Below are 19,708 nucleotides of genomic sequence, written 5' to 3' on the forward strand. Positions count from 1 at the left end.
GCAGGGAAGATATCGGCGCGTTTCCAGACGTGGCCGTGAGACTGACGTGGCCTATCGTCGAGTTCATTGAGACCGCCACCGCCGAGATTTTCTTCGAGTCGCCGTGACAGAATAAGAAGTCGGATCCAAAATATTATTAAAATATTAAATCGTTTTATAACACGGTCTTAATGTCAACAGACTCCAAAACGCTGCAGTGAAATTCCAGTCGCCTGATGCCGATAGAATTGACAGAATGAAAATAATATTTAGCAGATGGTTCTAAATAATCCTAAAGATTCTGATTTATAGGAATGAGTATAATTTTAGATCTGTGGTGGGCGTCCAGGCAACATTTGCCTATCATGGCGAAACCCAACTAGTCTTCTTACGAGTGAAAGCAAGCGTTCAAAGTTCTCCCAGATGCACCATGTAGGCTTCGTTGAATAAATGCCCTCGTGATTGTATTCATATTTTTGCTAGATTATTAATGTACTATTATATTATTATTTATTAGACTCTCTTAATGTACAATGTAAAGAGGTTGGAAAATATGTTTGCTGGTCTGTCCAAAACTATAACGCAACTTAGGAACATCCGACGAGTCACTACCGACATATTAAGCCGTTACCAGATCAGCCCCAGGCACTCAATACTGACTTTATTTATTTAAACGTAGAGTGTTAAGATGATCGTCGCCTATGGTCGATGTCACAGGAAGGAGAGAAAATAAAGTGCTCAGTAGTTGGTATGCTTTATTTAAATCAAATGACTTGTCCGTAACTCTAATACATTTTCAAATGTTTTAAAGGTTTTCATTTCACTACCTCCAGTCGAGTAAGATGTCTCTCAATCTAGAGCAGAGAACAAGCTCAATATCTCTACAGAATGCATGCAAGAATTGTTAACAATGTCTGATATTTTCTGAGCCGCCAAGATAATAACGACGCAGTTAAATCTGTAAGCCGATCCGCAATTTAATATGTGAACTAAGCATGCAATGACAGACGAAATTAAATATCAATACACCGTCGCCGTAATATTTCCAATGCTTAGCCGCGATCATGATTGATGTTTATAATTCTGTTGACAGTTTCGTAATAGAGTGACATTATGATAAGAACGTATTTACTAACTAAACACAATAAGGGAAAACTTCAGCCTAAATTAGTGAGACGCGCTAAAGCGTTATGAAAAGTATATTGATCAGCTCAGACCAAAACGAACAAGGTCAAGTGAAAAGGCAACAATGCACTTCTGAACGACAGTCCGTTAGGCAATAAATATAGGAGTGTATCACGAATGTGACATAAATAACACGAGAAAGTTTAAAGTTAAGTAGTTAGCCATGGTAGAGAATGCGAAGGAAGCTTGATACTGCAAGTACGTAAAGTGAACGACCCGAGTTCCAAAACAGAATCGAGACCTAATAGTACAAGACTTATTAAAGATTAGACTCTCGTTAGATCGCTAGTGATTTTCGGGATCGAGTTTCGCATATTTAATGAAACGAACTAGTGTCCGATGTTGACTCCGTGACACCAACATCGATTCGGAGACCACAAGTCTCATAGCATCAACATTCGTATTCGAAATGAAGATTGCAAGCAAGCTTTTCCTTCATCAAGTCACACATTCGATGCATTAATTTGGAAATCGTCGACCAGCACCAGAGTTCGAGATGTGCAGAAGTAGCTTGCTCACTGTACAGCTTTACATTCCCACATCGCAAGTGGGTATATGTAAAATGAATCACCATACGCCCCAGGGAAGTAATTCTGTTTGAAGTGATGCAAGATTAAAAGGACGATGATTAAGCTTGCGCACTGATCAAGGTAAGTGGTTAGGAATCCTTACAATATCAAGACTTCATTCTTGATAAAGCGAAATGAGAACGGCCAAAGTTGGCTTAGAGACGAATGTTATCTCGCCAAATAGGTTATTTACAATATCTTATTGGATACAAAAATATAACATTTATTGAACACACGACTTAAATGATACAGAGAGAAGAAACGATAGATAATATGATCACTTATATTAACGAGAAACAGTAACCAAAACCCTTAACATTAACAAATGAAGCGCGAAAGTAGAACTGCACACAGAACTAGAACCTTACATTTTATTAACGCTCATTATTAGGTTAGTATTCAAAGAAATGACAAGCTTGCTTCGTTTAATCAGAAGCCTAATTTGATTCTATTTCACGATAGTTTCAGTGCGCGCTGATAACGCTGACAAGGACTGCTTGGTCGATGCTATGTCCATAATAGTTTGTGCACAAATAACCAAACGTTCCCTGCACTGCAACCAACCCTTAACATCGAGTGAAAGTTATCGATGTTGTATCGAAAGTTATCGACCAGTCGTTTTTATCGATGATTCGAAATATCAAAGTATTAATTCTAGGTACCATCAATTCAGAATTATCCAGGATAACGAACAAAGTGGGACACGAATTGCTTTGGACGAATCTTCTTTGGCTATTTTCACATGACTATATAAAAAATCCTATTCTAGCTCGAAATGAACAATTTTTCTACTTGAGAAGATGACCTGCCTTTTACACCAGCAAGGTGACGAATAAATGACTAGAAAGTAGTCAAATAAATTGTCATACCGGTACCTAAAATTTGTTACGACGGTAAATTAGGACACCACAAGATTTTTTTTGTTGGCCACCAGAGGTCAACTCGCTAAATTACGGAAGCAACGTCTCAGGTCAGCTGAACTTCACAAATGCGACTCGGAATACAAATTAGCATCGTACGAGTTGACTTATTGACGACAACGAACCGACAACAAACCACATTTTTCAAGAGACTGAAACTAAAATGAATATATGCCACGAACATTATTCACATTGCTCTATTAAAATAATTTTATTAATAATTAAAATCAGTTTGGTACACGCAGTTTGATGATATGAAAGAACGTTATGCCTTTAAAGCATGCAAATAGACCACATGTTAATCCCAAGAAAATTAAACCACGAAAGCAACACTAAAATAATTCTAGTAAACTGTGTGAAGCGATATATTTGTGCAAGATAATGCCTCGTGAAAAAAAATAGATTCATCAGCCATTTAAAAAACTTTAGTTGGCATTTCTGATTGATATATCAAGAGATGTGGTACACGGATTGGCACAGTATAGCGACGGTAAGCGTTTGTATTATTCTTAAATTAAAGCAATTGCATTCGAGACGGCCAGTGGCTGGAAGGTAGAGAAGGAATTTAGTTATATCAGAAAATGCCAGGCCGTTCATTTTTGGCTCCATAAAGGAGATCAGATGGAACCAAGAAAACAAAAACAAGCGTTCAAATACAGCAATTTTCACGTTACTTTGCGGAAAAAATCCCCTTCAAGAAGAAGTCTTAGCTTAACAGGAATGAGCATTCATCAGAAGGTTAAAAACTTAACAAAGAAAGAGGGTTAGTAAGTAACTCAGAAGTACAATTAGTAGAAACAACAGAGAATTAAGTGCAGGCAAACGAGCCCACCTAATCTAAACAACGAAAAAAAAATTGGAACTCGCCACATTTACAATCAAGGAGAAAAGTAGAAAGAATATCAATTAACAAGTAAAAGTGACAATTAGCTTGCACACAGATTATCTATGACATTAATATTTCAACTCCACCTTGCTGAAAATCTCATTAATGTTTCCAGTTTCAAACCCATAACAAGTTAACATGGACATAATTTCCCGAAAATTCAAACAGTCCACCTCGACGAAAGAGTCGCAGTCTAAACAAAAATGTCAAAAAATAATAAAACTTTACTCTGAAAAGTGACGCTGGTTGCACCGACTAAAAGTTGTCTGTGCGGTTCTCGTAATACCAGGTATTCGTTACGTGAATTTGATCATTGATAGCCATACAAGCATTACAACTCAGCTTCCCACAAGTCCATCATTGAAGCTTCTGTACTGAATCATGCAATTCAGTCAGCAAATCAGGACTAGTTAAAAAACTATTTCTCGAGACGGTATCTTAGTTTACTTAACTACTGAAGTGCAATATATATCCATCAAGGCCTAAACTGGTGTGGTTAAATATAAGAGAATAATCGAAGACCTCATGGAAGCCACCACTAACTGCTATGGCTAAGCTGCCTCTAGAAAGCTAGCCTCCTAACACGAGATTAACTGTCGTACCGAGAGATAAATGCGCTTCTCGTTGTAATTTTAATTTATCACCTACAAACTTATTAAACCATAAATTTTAAAATGTACAAAATAATTTAGTATTTTCTACGATTCAAACAGACAAAAATACTGAAATTGCATGCTTTAAGCTATCGACTCTATGATACTGAAATTGCATGAAACGCGTTATCCACAGCAAAAAAAAGGGAAATGGGAACTCTAAAACCAAGATTTGCTAGGTAAGGTGCAACCAAGTTGATTGCGAATTGCAAGAACATAATTTTGTGCTCCCACACAGGAAGAACTTGAGTATAAATAAGCTACCAGGCTACAAGATGTATAATATTTGTCTAGTTTACATGAATATCAGATATAGTTGAGGTAATAAACTGCAGATAAATGTACTATATACATTTACAACTCCATGCTTCGAAACTGGTACATGAAAATTTAGAAGTAATTTGATGTTTTTTTACGGATGAGGTCATACAATGCACGGATGAGGTCATACAATGCACGGATGAGCTTGTCGGTAGTTCAAATTGCAATCAAACTTTTGCGTGATTAATTTTGTTCAGACATGTAAACCTGCTTCCCAAAATATTATTTATAATTCTAATTCAAAGAAAAATTTTTCTTCGGCATTGAAAAAGGTTTTACAGAATGAATCATATTATGTATCATGGAAATAATCAAGGAAAACAAGACGAACTAGAGCTAACTCTAACACGGGGACTAAATTATCTGAGATGTAATAAGCAGTGCTTATGATGCTTGTCATGACTGTGCTATGGGCAATACCCGCAATCAATATAGATTTATAGTATAAATTTTCACAAATTTTCAGGAAACTTCAAAAATATCACTAATATTATCACCAGTCACAAATTTGAAGACAAATTTTTGCTTTTTGCCTCAAGTCATGGAAATTTCAGAATATCATACGATAAGAATATCATAGCTGCTTTAAAATTGTTTCAGCAATTTTAAATGAAGTTTCGAGAAAAAAAAATAGATTTTCTGACGCACCAACTGTCTCATATTTTTAGAGTAACCGAAAACATATCACAATATATCTGCTCTAAAATTACATGATCACGATTATGTTTTTTTTCACTTTGGCAAAAATTTCCATTCGAATGACAAATTAATAAAGTATCTTGAATCCAGCCATCATCGCGGACAAATGAAGTTCAACATGGATGCATCTCAACAAAGTCGCAGAAACTGATGCCCGAAAGAGAGCTTGGGGCATCAGTTTCTATGGCAGGGGCAGCAACTAGTACTATACCGAACATTTAAAATTCGCGAGAATCGACTATTGCATTGATACAATACTGTTGAAGAGAGAAGTGCAAAGAACATGATTGAATTCAAGGTTGAAGAGCGGTTCAACTGTGTCATCAGGCGCCACTACCATAGAAATGTTATCAACATTAGAAACTGCATTCTGTTCACAACAAAAATTTAATACCATATTAAGTAACAAAGTGATTAATGTCATCGGAACACACAGCGTAATTTCATCACGTCTAGCAGAAGTGTGAGCACGAAGCAGATCATGAACGCTACAACGGTTCAAGACATTAGCCTTTAGAATAAGACGGCAATAGGAAAAGCTAACACTTTCTTTGAACGCTGAGACTATGTACACTTGCTCCTGGTTTCCCACGTTACTATTCCTTTTCAGGCTAATTCTAAGAAAAATAGTAGCATCCCAACAAAAATGAAACAAGAAAGGCCTCAATAATATGAGAACATCAATAACACCACGAAAAAAGTAGATCTACTATTAATAAGTTCCTATTATTTTTAAAAACGCTTCATAATATTTTCGAGTGCGTTTTGTGGCCGCAAGTAAGAAATATGATTCACCTTACTTTATATCTCATTCTAATGTGAAAAATGGAAGTTCTAATATCATAATAATTGAAGCCTCGAGACGCCAAGCTAATATTAGGCATGCATTTATGTACATGACGTCATGAAAAGACAAGTTCAGAAATTCGGACATTGAAAGATGCTCTTATAAATTATGTTCATTGGTTGAGGACGAATTTGTTTCATAAAGAAAGACCAGTTTTGTTGACCTGGTAATAATTTTAAATTGCTCCGTAACAAATTTTTTGCCCAATTGTGAGCCTGGCTTCAAGAAGTACATAAAGATGCTGTAGAGGCTGTCACGCTAGCGATGGCTTGAAGGGCATTTAACTTTCTTTCCTCACAGCAACCGGGATTTCCATAGGATATGGCTGCTGCACCTGCAAGATTGTGAAGCCTTAATGGAACTGAACTCCTGCATCTATTTAAAATTACATAGATATACATAACAGAAGAACTTCTTATGTCACTTCTTGCCCTTCAGTGGAGAAATGAAATTGACTTAGTACCTATTTTCACATAATATATGGTATATATAAGAAACCTTTCCAGATATGAAATTGATCTTTTCTGGAATGAATCTAAGCAATGGAGGGAAGCAATGTGAGTGACGATCCATGTAGAGATACATTACCTAATCAAGAGCACTAAATATCTTTCACAAATCATTCGTGATGATTTAACAGAAAAAGAAGTAGTATTATAAGGATTAACACACATACCTAAACTACATACCAGGATATGAGCAACACTTCCAGATATGAAATTGATCTTTTCTGGAATGAATCTAAGCAATGAGGGAGGGAACAGTGAGTGACGATCCATGTAGAGATACATTACCTAATCAAGAGCACTAAATATCTTTCACAAATCATTCGTGACGATTCAACAGAAAAAGAAGTAGTATTACAAGGATTAACACACATACCTAAACTACATACCAGGATATGAGCAACACTTGTGTTATTCATATTTAATGATAATTTTCGTCAAATCTAAAATAGTGGAAGCATTTTCGTAATGTAGATCCCCCAAAAAAAAAATAATTGGAAAAGGTCGAGACAATTCATATTTCTTCAACGACAGAACTAAACTACGTTACATTACTCTTGCTACCTGTAAAATCAATTAAGTCTTAATAAGATCACATTCATGCTAAAGGTAATTGAATGCTGGATGATAAATGAAACAATTCATACAGAGATTAGTGGTCAAATTAAATGTCACGCAGTTACACAGATATACAAGAAACTGAAAAGGCTAGTTAAACATTTAAACTGTATGGGTTATGATTGTACCAACATTAGGTACGATTATAACGTAGTAAAATGATGCCATCCGTGATTCAATAAAAAAAAGATGTACAGGATGAAGCACTAACCTGGCTGGAGGTTTCAGTGAAGACGGCCATCATTTGCTGTCGCACATCGTCCATGAGACGAGGCATGTCGTCCATAGTCAGGCCTTCCGTTGGAATTGCAGGCAGACACGTTACGATCACGTTGCCTGCACAAAATCATGTTTGCAACTTCACACAATTTGGATAGTTTGGTTTTTCAGTCATTCAACAAAAAAGATTTTGGTAAACACAGAGGCAACATTTGAAGCACAAATGGTTACCATACGGTATCTCAATTACGAAATTCATCCAACAGCATATAAGAAGTTCACAATTATGAAATTCATCTGACAGTAGGTAGATGAAAAGCTCAATATAAACAAAAAATACCTACCGTACGCAACCTTTTAAAAACTCACTCTTGACCATAGATCAATACACAGTTAAAATTTTCAACAGTTGCTTGTTAAGTGTGAAATGCAAAACATACAGATAATCTTACCAGGGTTGAAGACACCAGCCTTGTGGGAGAGAAAGCCTTTATAGGAGGAGTAAACAATAGGCAGGATTGGAAGATTGCCAGACAAAGCGAGATGGAAGGCGCCTTTCTTAAATGGCAAAAATTCATCTTCAGTGTTGCGTGTCCCCTCAGGAAAAATCCATAGCTTAACCTGCAATTAGAAGGCAATTGAAAGAAATGGATTACCTATACCTACAAGTTAGTAAGATAATAAGTGAGTGAAGAGAGCCTATTATATAATTATATACCGTTAGGTACTAATTCCAGTGTTTTCTTTGGTCAAATGACAACAGACATGGAATAGCCATTTTCTTCTATAAATCTAATCAATTCAAACCATACGGCTTGAATCGTGATATGAAAGAAAGGCTTGTAGTACTGCATATGCTCTTAGCCAATTAAGATTTTGAAAATTAGGAAATTGAAATTGGTAGCAAATAAAACATTAACTTCACTAACATTTTTCACTAACATTTAGCTAATCGTAATATTAAATACTATTGGAGTATGTAATATTTTTTCAATTTATATTTCAATGAAGGCAGGCTACCGTATATTTGGAACAATGACAAACCTTGTGCTCTGTAACATACTCCATAGCATCATTCATGGACTGCTTGGCTCTGGCAGGATTGCTGCGGTCAATAAAGCGAGTGCCACACAGCCAGGCAGTGGGACCAAAAGGAATGGCATATAGGATCTCTTTCTTAGCAATAGCTGACATTTTCTGGAACAGTGGCCACATGTACACCATTCCTGTGGAAAGATCAGAAATCAAAATCTCTATATTTTTGAGAAATTATATACCTACATTATATACTAGATATAGGTAGAGATATACACAGATTACAATGAACACTTCTAGATAACAATGGAATAGATGGAGTAGGAGAATGATCAACTTTTTATAGCAGAACAAACCTGCAGAGAAATGCACAAATGAGTACGTAAATATAGTACCGTTACATACATAGTAGGTACATTGATACTTTTCCAAACTAGATAAAAATTTCCTTCCCCAACAAAAAAGTATCCAGATCTTAGGTACATTACTCCTATTAATGAGGTTTTGCCTAGTCTAACAAAAATTCACCTAGAAAATCCAAGGAGCTTTGATGGTTGGCCACCACAATGGCTGCTCGGTCGGGGGTTATGTGCTCGACTCCCCTCACCTCCCAATGCAGCCCCAGCAGAGGGTTGAGTACCCGAAGAGGAATGGTAGCGAGACTGCAAAAAAAATCATGCTCATTAAAATGTATGCAATGCAGGCTCTGACAAACAATGTAAACAGATCCTTTAAAGCTTTGCACTATTGTTGAATTTACAAAAAACTATACCTACAAAGGGTATGTTTGCCTTGGACTAAAGAAGAGAAAAGGAAGGACAATTCCAGCATCAAGAAGACTCAGGCCATAGAACAAGACAAATTTAAATAAATAACGAAAATAACTGAATTCATATAAGAAGTTGACCAGTACAATAGTACCAAGTACGGAGTAAAATAATAAAGACATTTCATAGCATGAACTTGTGAATTAATTATTAAATTGATATATTCTACTCTAATTTCATTACATACTGAGGAGGTGAGCAATAGGTATGAGAGTCATTTTGTATGTTAATGATTTGAATTTTAGAAACTAACTAACTAGGTACGTACCTATTTTCAGATAATTTACCATACCTACATAGCAAATGAAATGAAGGTTAAAAATGATCCACAGAGGTGTCAAGCTATTCTACTTTCAACTTGAATCTCTAAGCTCAACAGTTACATATTTTAGCAAACTTAAAAATCTCCAGGCTCAATTATGGACTTTAATTCATCAACAAATGTACATAATTCAACAAGAGGAATTTTACAGCTGTGACTTAAGAGCCAAGATATTTCAATGAAATGTGAAATTTTTCCAATTATATTTGAAAAGCAATATATGATACAGAGCCAGTTATATTTTTCCCCTCCTCAAATTCCAACCCACTAGGTACCGGTACTCTTTGGAAGCCTCCAACTCAAGCCTCTCTTTATGGTTTGCCTAGGAATTTTTGCACATAGTACTGTAGCACACGTCTATAAAATAATGAAATTTCCCAACCTAATACTAAAATTTCACAGCTCCAAAGTGACAGATTTATAACAAGTTTGGAAACTTACACCTAAAGCTTTATTGTGCCCTTTGGTTGAAAATTAAAGGGGAAATTAGATAGGAAGGGCAGAAAAGCTCTTTTCTTGGCTCAGAAAGTAGATATATTCTACAGCCTAGTAGCAAATGAGAGACTTTATCAAGACTTATTTTTTGAGTCTCATGAATAGACCAATGAAGTCTTATGGATACCAATATTATCATCCATAGCTACAGGCATGGAATATATCTACTTGGCGAGCCGCGACTGAATTTTTTGAGCCGTGGTTCTATGGATTTGCCAGCTGTGATTCCATTTCTATAAGCCGTGATTCCATTTCACCGAGCCGTGAGTTCCATATCTCGACCATGAAAAGCCATTTTCAAGGTGCGAATTCATTTACAAGTCCATGCACGTGTTACCCCAAATCTCTAATTTTACCCTTAAACAGTCAAACGGCAACAATAAAATTTGTCTCTACTGTAAGTTCAGCACACGTTAATGCAGTCTGACCACTTTGACATGACCGCAAGTCGCAACTATGCGCGATCTTCAACAAAACGTTTACTTACCCCATGTCCGGTCCTTTTTTACCCCATTTTAGAATACATGTCAGGCAGTGATGGTAGCAGGTAGAAATGCCTAGTATGTCTCAAAAGTTGTTTATTACTTGAGTTTACCTGCCTACATCCACAAACCTGGCCAAAATTTTTTTTGTCATTAGACAGAGCTTATTTCCCAAATAGGGTTAACTATTTTGTGACCCTTCTTTACATAGGTTTTCTTTAAAAATTAGCCAGAAATTCATTAGTCGCAGAAGAGGGTTGAAACAAACACCGAAATGACATGCAATGATTGCTCTAACATATTCTTCCTTTAAATTAAATTTAGTGCAATTAGAATGCATGCCATGGGCTGGTCCTTTCTTACCCCATGAAGGCTGTGATCCTGTCTTACCCCATTTGACTATATGGAATTTTTTTGACAATGCCATTTGATAGCCCTCGCAAAGAGCTATAAAATGAGCCTAAATTTGTTTATGAAATGTTTCATCGTAAGAAGTTACTAACAGTTATTAACAAAAAAACAATCAAATCTGTCCCAAGTAGCCCCGGTTGATGGTAATTTGCATGAAAATCAACACAGGCCTTCCAGTAAAAAAGCTATGATAATCATGACTTTTTTATTGGTTATGACTTAATTCAGCTTCCATTTGACTCTCACTCACAATTCTTTACATACCCTAGCATTTAATTGACTATTATACACCAGTTTTTCTATAACAAAATTATGGAAAAAATGTGCACAAAGTCATTTTTTAGACAAGTCACATAGGTATACAATGAAAATATGTAGAAATATTGCTCAGGAAACTTACATGGCATTCTTGGTATTTCTTGGTCTAAAGAAGAGAAAAGGAAGGACAATTCCAGCATCAAGAAGACTCAGGCCATAGAACAAGACAAATTTAAATAAATAACGAAAATAACTGAATTCGTATAAGAAGTTGACCAGTACAATAGTACCAAGTATGGAGTAAAATAATAAAGACATTTCATAGCATGAACTTGGGAATTAATTATTAAATTGATATATTCTACTCTAATTCCATAACATACTGAGGAGGTGAGCAATAGGTATGAGAGTCATTTTGTATGTTAATAATTTGAATTTTAGAAACTAACTAACTACCTATTTTCAGGTAATTTACCATACCTACTAAATTGTTAGGCTTTTATTTTCTAGTGTTTTTTCATGCTTGTTTTCTATTTCAGGGTTGATATGTCTTTTATTTGTAAATTTTAAGTTTTAAGGTCTGACTTTTGATTTTGAAAAATGATGATTGTTTTCATTTTCTAGATTGTCGAAATGACAATGGGGCTGGACTCCAAAACATTTTCAATGTCAATATGATGAATTTACTTGGTGTTCTCTTTGCTTTTAAATTCCTTGATAACTAGGTAGGTAATGCTTTAAGCATACTGAGGATATAAGTACTTCTATACAAAAGCTTTAAATTTTATGAATTGACATATGTTTGCTAACCACAATTATTCTGATCAAATCAAAATACAGGACTTGGAGCCAGCAGTGGCAAAGTAGAGAGTCTTTAGACACTACCTCAAGTTCAATTTTGAGTTTTATAGGTAGACCAACAATTTATGGATACCAGCATTATTATACATAAGAGATTGGTTAAAATGCATATGAGCCATGATGGCCATGAAACTAGATGTAGGCCTTAGTACTCTGAAAAACTTACTACCTAGTTGTCACTTCCAGGGCCTATACTTTCAAAAAAAGTTAAGAGATCATAAGTTTATCTTCCAATCATTGACGGTTTTCCAGTCCAAATCCAATAGATAAGAAAATTGAGCGTAAGTACTTGCATTCATTTAGCAAGTTTTGAAAGTATGGCCCCAGGGGCCATACTTTCAAAACTCGCATCTGGACAGGAATAACAGCCATGGCCTGCTGTCTAATGCAAAAAATAATGAATTTTTCCATGCCTAATTAATTAGATTAATTTTTTTGTTGTGCAATAATTTACCACACCATGTCATGTCACCTCAATATGCATCATGTATTTTTTGCCACCAAGAAGAACACCAGAGGTCACCACCTTTAAGGGGAGCGTCTGGGTAAGAAATCGACAGAAATGGCTTTTCCAAGTAGATATATTCTACAGCCTAGTAGCAAATGAGAGACTTTATCAAGACTTATTTTTTGAGTCTCATGAATAGACCAATGAAGTCTTATGGATACCTACATTATCATAAATAGCTACTGAATAACATTTTTGAACCAGATAAGGAATTAAAAGTGAACTGGTTTCTAAAATATTGCCTACTTGCTATTATACCCAGCAGGCAGCAACTATCTAAATATGATTCAAAATCTTGAAATTCAGGCAGAAGCCACCTGTGAATAAAACAAAAGACCCAGGCTTGCAGACATTTCCAGTTATTCCTCTGCAAATTTTGAAAGTGGATAGAAGCCACTCATGTATTACATAAAAACTCCTAGAAGGCTAACCAATTTCACATGATCCTATGGCCTTCTTCCAATTTTTCTGGTAAAAAATCAGAAAAATTAGATTTTCACCTACTAGGTATTTTTGATTTTTCAAAATTCACTGGGTAACTATGGGTTTACTTTTAATTTTTGGATAGGCTACTTCTGCCAAAATATTCTAAATGTGATTTCTAATTTCCTTCTTTCAATTTTTCTTCAAAATATAAATTATGGAAAAAGAGCTTATTTTTGCAATTACTTATTGAATCAACAGAAAAACTCATGCTAGCCTATTAGGAAAATTCTGCCAAATAGGCCTATTCCAAATCAGAATTAAAATCAATATTGAATCTATAATTCAACAACCTTTCATAGAAGTCTTTAATTTCTTTTTGACAAAAACATTGAGGAAAAGGCACAGTATCTGGCTAAATTTTTTTTTTTTTAATTATGGCTTAAATTCATGATCTAACTAAAATTATCAGCAATTTAGTTCTTTTCATATCAGCACAAGATGTATTTTTCAGCCCATAGCACAAGTTAGTGAAGTTACAGACTTACAGCCTTTACAGGCACTTAAAATTGAAAAATTCCAAATCTTAATAATCTTAGAATAGGTTTTCCATTGTCAATAAATGTGATTCTATGCAAATGTCTACTCAGAGCATTCACTGCATTCTTCTAAATATAGGTAAGAGCCAAGAGTCTAAGAGAACAATTTATTTGCATCAAAATTGCATGATCTCAATAATGTGCATTCTAACTTCCCTGACCCTAATACAGCAAGACTATGGTTAAAATGATGGCTCATTTGACTCATTAATAAGCACTAGCTTAGCTAGCCTAAGCACTAAGTAGTAAGCAGATCTGTCATCTCACTCATCTGTCAAGTGATAACTGTCAACTGACTGAACTTCTGAAGACAGCATCTTGCTTAGAGCTAGAGTGCTAGACTTCATCATTGATAAGATGACCGATTGTAGAGATAAGAAAACATTTTGGAAAGAGGTTAATTGTCATTAGAGGATCGGTATCAGAACTCAAAAGACTTGTTTGCTTTTACTCACTTTAGTCAATGACTTATGTCTTAAGTTGACCTAAGTCACCTAACTAAGCCTAACTTGATATAGCATCAAAGTGATTAACAATTTTGGACATATATAAGGTAGTACAAAAATACTCACAGAGTGTTGCGTACGTTTCCAGGCCTCCAAATAATAAATGGAATGCAAAGAACGGAAGCTGTCATTACAGTCATATAATAAACAAAAAACTTTAGATACAAACGAAAACGAGGACTATATTCGTAAAGAAAAGGTAGAATGATAATCAAGATGATCAAAATATTTGTAAAATCCAGGAACATCATCGTGATGACTGAAAGTGAGCTAAACTCGATCTTCTCACTTGCGAGCCGTTAAATAGATGAGGACTCAAATTCAGGTTTCTGGTGAACAAATAGGGAACGTAATATGTATTGTAAAATAGCAGTACTTCGACGACGATCCGTTCAGCAGCGCATTTGAAGGCTAGTGTAAAAGTTCTTCTGCGTCCGGTTTAAAGAAAACTTGGGTAAATGTAGGAAACTCGCTAGAACGCACCTAGTTGGAATACTGAAAAATTAATAATATATATGGAATTATATTTTATGAAGAGCCCAAATGGTCGTCACATGTTTTTTATAACTCATTGCAATAAGTAATGACAAACTAATTGAAAACATATAGTAAGTGCTAGCTAATGCAAATCCTGATAAACGATTTTCCTTTTTTTTAATTAGAAGTGAAGCCACAGTGAATTCACTTGAAACCAAATCAAAATGGAGCACATAATAAATGCATTGGCTGCGCAGGCTAATTAGTATTTTCTTTCGTAACAAACAGTTTAATTTTAATTCAATTGCTGAACCGATGAAGATTTAACATTTATGAAACAGTCAAACAAGGAAAATTAGGCAAAAGAAGTGCCGCTGTCACCTAAGTCACGGAGTTTTGCATAATAGAGATGCGCGGTGTGATGGTGATGTAACGCGGAAGAACACAGCCAGCGAGTAAGCTCGATGCACTCCACCGCAGTGCTTCGGTTACAATAAAAAGAAACTCCCAGTAATCTAATGAAATGAATGCAGAGCAGTAAATATTGTCGCAATTTAGGGAATATGTTAATAAATCTACAGAGATGAATATTATAATTTCTTATATATATTCTATGTTCACCCAAAGTGAAAGTAAGTGTTTTCCATTATTGTCTACAATGCAGATTAATTTCACAGTTTTTACAAAATATGCACTGGCACTAGCGAAAAAGAGCCCAGAAGAATTATATGTTCATGGACCCCATAATATAACCAACATTTCCTGGGTTGACTGAAGTGGGCGTTTTCTCTAATCAAAGTAAATAAACTAAATATAACGACAAGCAATTTTTTTATTAAGCGGAGATGTTCACAGCTTGAAGCGCGCGTGCTGAGGTTTCAGTATTGCACTTTTCTCCGTTTTCCCGCTATGTTGCATCACGGCGCGCCATCCAACCAGCTGACAGGCAGCTAGACCGAAGACCGCTGCGGTTCGATCAGCTCAGGTAGGCAGGAGAGTGCAAGTCCAGAGTAAGTTTTAGTGAAGATCGTAGTCGCTGGCACGGATCGCACGTACGCTTGACGTTTTTGCGTAACACTCTTAGTTTCGTTGGAAAAAAATCCGTGAATCAATGAAGCGACGTTCAGCCGATCAGTGGGCCAATGTGTGACTGTGTGAGGACGGAGGTCGCTTCCTCTTTCAACGAGAGGCTGGAAAAATGTGTAGATTGCATCGCCTGTTGAAGATACATGGGTGGATAAAATACACCTATACATTTTATTAAATTATTAGCGCCCTGTAAGGTATTAAAATATTTTTGGCATCTTCAGGGCACATAAAATTTACATCTATGTGAAATTTTTAGAAAAGAAATTCGAGGCCGTAAACAAAAGCCATCAAGTGGGTAATTTAATATTAAATTATGTTTTTCAAAACATTTTATCAGCTGCGAATGCGCTGAAAACATAAAAAGTATAGCGACCCATTCGAGATTTAGAATTGAATTACGTTGAATTATACTTAATGACCAAAAAATTAAAATTCTGGTTCGATCGTTAGATCCTTTCAACTAAACTACGAAACAGAGCAACATAAAAATTCGGCTACATTATTCTCATAATCAGCACAAACAATGCTTTATTTGGACTTATTGCGATTTGAAACGATCGTTCAAGGTGTAATTGACGCTTCACACTCAGTATCAGAACCCAGGCGTGGGAAACAGAAGCTTATCACCCAAGACCGCAACGTCTAATTGTTGACTTATTCGTTGTTAATCAGAGAACTGAACTCGACCCGACAGTCACGACTGGCACGGAATGTGCTTTGGTCACTTGTACGAACAGGAAGAGTTTTTTTGCGCACAAGATTTTTGTAAGTAATTATTGGTGATGTGTGTTAATGTGTATGAAATTCGGATTCATTGAAACATTTTAGACCAATTCGCGTTGATAAAGTTTATGCATATTGAAAATCGACCATCAGTGATTAACCATCACCTTTTAACCGACCCAGTAATTGACAGCTTGTGAATATCATATGGAAAATAAACTCATATCCTGCAATAAACTTCTAAAGGACTGATGGCCAGATTTGGATCAGGGATCTCTGATGGACAAGAATCCTGAGATGGAAAAAGAACCCCAAATGGACAGTGGACTTCATAAGGGCAGATCCTACTGAAGGAGGTGACAGGTCATCTGACCAGATGCTTAGGGAGGAGCTAGAGTGACAGGTGCCATAAGCAGGTGCCATAGGAGGAGCTAGAGTGACAGGTGCCATATGCAGGTGCCATGGGAGGAGCTAGAGTGACAGGTGCCCTAGCAGGTGCCATGGGAGGAGCTAGAGTGACAGGTGCCCTAAGCAGGTGCCATGAGAGGAGCTAGAGTGAAATGCTTCCAAAGCATCTGCCATAAAATTTCAGCCATTTTATAATGAATATTCTAAATGATAATTACAATATCATAAAAATATTGTGAGAAAACAATAGTTATGTAAGAACATACTCGTGTTCAATGGAATATCCAAAATGATTCATTCAAAATGTTGGTATGCCCGTATTATTTGATGAAAAAACAAACATCACGAAATTTACGGCAAAAAAATCTTCATGCAAAGTTTGCCAGTTCTTTATTTACAGCACTATACGCGTCTCATAGCTTTCCCGGTGAACGCAATGCCATATTAGTGCGCTTTATTTAGATTTAAAAATCAGAGAAGTCAACACTAATAAAATGAAACAGAGTAACATCTTAATACTTGATTTATTGATTTTTTACTGTATCAGAGAGTGTGTGTGTATATGTGATAAATCAAATGATCAAAATAGATATTGATTAAAAACAATGAATTATTTTTAAATCAATTAGGATCAATCGGTTTTAGCGTAATTTTAATAAAAAAGTCACTAGATTGCTTAAATTTCTAGTAATTTTAATAAATATGGTCGCACAAGCGCCCGGAAAGCATTTGGTCTGAGGACTGGGAGGCACCGTAGGTCACCCACAACAGGTGTTGTTGGGTCGCAGGCTCCGCCCCGCGCATAATCAGGGCTGAGGTAGGAGGTCAGACGTGCAGGTAACACCGCTCAGTCGCATGGTAGCAGTGATCGCATGAGGTTGTGGTACCACGCGTTCCTTTCATCTCAGGATATAAGTTTAGTTCTTTTATCCTGCTGAGCTGCATGTTATGAATTGATTTTGTTATACACTTGTACGGTTTGATAGCGTGAAGTGTAGAGACACTATAGTGAACGTGTACTGTGATTTGGAATTAAACGTTGATATCAGAAGATTGATAACTTTTATACAGTTTTGTGTTAGAATAGATTTTATAAGATAAACTGAAGGCAAATCCTTCAGAGTTATTTATTGCAATGACATCGACATAAGTACCTACTAGAAATGATGAACCAAGGTAAGCTCTCTCTTGTTGCATCTGAAATCATACTTTTCCTGTCTTTTTAAAGTTTGTGTTTGGATGAAGGTTTTTGAACAAGATTTTTTTATGGTGGGTTGTCGCTTTCGTTGAATTGGTCTATGCTAAAATATAATTATAAGGAGTTTTAAGAACTAATACTCAAAAATTTTTCTTCTTTTATATTTTCATATTCATAAGATTTATATTCTTAACACGAGTTGAGCCTATAAACTTCGATGACAAAATTTCGTAGACTCGTCTTTCTTAAATATGTGTGTTTCATATCCCTACGCCATTTAGGAATTTGATTTTCACTGAGTTTAAAGTTTCAAGTTTTCTGAACTAAGACTTCAAAACGTATGGGAATATAAAGCAAGGACGTCTCGACACCACAAATCAGTTCAAGAACACTTCAAGATACCAATCGTACGCAATATAGGAGAAACAAATCGGAACATGACGCATGTTACTGTAACATAACGGAACATGACACATGTTGAAGCGACATAACTAAACATGACACGTGTTGAAGCAACATAACTGAACATAACACATGTTGCAGTAACATAACAGAACATGACATAGGTTGAAGCAACATAACTGAACATGATACGTATATGTTGCAGCAACATAGCTGCATGAGCATAGACAGAATCCTTAAACAAATGAGGCTTTTTCCTTAATTTAATTCTTGTGTTCAGCGTTTATTTCACATGCCGTTTTGTATAGTTAAATTCCAACCGTTTCTATATTGTTTTGTCTACAATCTACAATCTACAATCTACTTGATACGCCATTTTTCTCATAATATTGTTCAATCACGACGAAAATTTTTTATCTGATCAAACGTAACGAGTTTTAGATTAAAGCGCTCATATACTTATTTGTCAACTTGAGTAGATGTGAAATATTATATCCCGATAGTAATTACTCTCGCGACCATAAATATCCTTCCTAGCCGTACAATACAAACATATATGGATCAATTAAGTATTATAATACTTAATTATTTACTCACCTTAATTATTGACAGGTGCCTATATAGGTACCTAAAGGTGCGTCAATCATAAGTACCATCGGAAGTCAGGTTTCAAAAAATTTGATTTTCGGGACTCATTGAATGTTACTCAAGGTATTGAATTTAATGTTTTATGTGAATGCTACTTAATTGAATGTTACTTGAGGTTGCAAAGCTTTAATGTCAATTCATTTCCAGAAAAACTGAGTTATATTAATGAATTCATTGACTGTTGCACGAACGAACGAAATGACGTACTTGATTACAATTGAATTCATTCACTCGCATTAATTACAATTGAATTATTTTCTTATTTTCTCATTCATTTTTTAACGTCGCTCTACAATGAACATGAGTGTTATAGCAATTCATGAATACGATATTCACTCAATATTCGTGATAGACACGGAGCATGAATTTAAATTGATACGTTAGACTCCAATATAATAAAGGAATGTAGATTTAGCGGCTTTATCAGTGATGTTATTTGATATAAAATTCAAGTGAAGTTTTCCTTGCATGTACAATGAATATGGTTGCTAAATATACTGGTCAGGAATTTATCTTTAGTTAAATAAATTTTATCTTTAGTTTAAATTTATTTATCTTTAGTCTAGTTTAGTTTCCAGTACGGAATTCAAACTAAACTTACTTATGCCTGTCACATGCGGTTGGGTCCTTGATT

At 35.5% G+C, this 19,708-nt stretch overlaps 2 protein-coding genes across 2 annotated transcripts in view; one reads left to right on the top strand and one right to left on the bottom strand.

Annotated features, from left to right (window-relative positions):
* Window positions 1-4,372: 4,372 nt before the first annotated feature.
* Window positions 4,373-14,543, bottom strand: LOC108682878 (1-acyl-sn-glycerol-3-phosphate acyltransferase alpha). Its single transcript, XM_018172127.2, has 6 exons — window positions 14,196-14,543; window positions 8,966-9,099; window positions 8,447-8,628; window positions 7,855-8,023; window positions 7,395-7,519; window positions 4,373-6,393 (listed from the first exon to the last, which is right to left on the bottom strand). Exons 1-6 carry the CDS (start codon window positions 14,378-14,380, stop codon window positions 6,340-6,342), a joined length of 849 nt encoding a protein of 282 aa, XP_018027616.1. The 5' UTR covers window positions 14,381-14,543; the 3' UTR covers window positions 4,373-6,339.
* A 3,151-nt stretch (window positions 14,544-17,694) lies between these two features.
* Window positions 17,695-19,708, top strand: part of LOC108682881 (transcription factor SOX-9) — a 32,322-nt gene continuing 30,308 nt past the window's right edge. The window contains exon 1 of the mRNA XM_018172130.2: window positions 17,695-18,002. Within this exon, the coding sequence (XP_018027619.1) occupies window positions 17,990-18,002 (13 nt within the window). The 5' untranslated portion in view covers window positions 17,695-17,989. The remainder of the gene's footprint in view (window positions 18,003-19,708) is intronic.

Source organism: Hyalella azteca, unplaced genomic scaffold, assembly GCF_000764305.2.
Source record: "Hyalella azteca isolate HAZT.00-mixed unplaced genomic scaffold, Hazt_2.0.2 contig11294, whole genome shotgun sequence".
Taxonomy (NCBI): Eukaryota; Metazoa; Arthropoda; class Malacostraca; order Amphipoda; family Hyalellidae; genus Hyalella; species Hyalella azteca.

What these genes read in the sequence shown, in the direction of transcription:
- LOC108682878 (XM_018172127.2), bottom strand. Translation starts at nt 14,380, where the DNA reads ATGATGTTCCTGGATTTTACAAATATTTTGATCATCTTGATTATCATT. An exon ending in GGAAACGTACGCAACACTCT is followed by an intron (nt 9,100 to 14,195) that starts GTGAGTATTTTT and finishes TTTTTTTTGCAG; the next exon opens with TCTCGCTACCATTCCTCTTC. An exon ending in AAGCTCCTTGGATTTTCTAG is followed by an intron (nt 8,629 to 8,965) that starts GTGAATTTTTGT and finishes ATCTTTCCACAG; the next exon opens with GAATGGTGTACATGTGGCCA.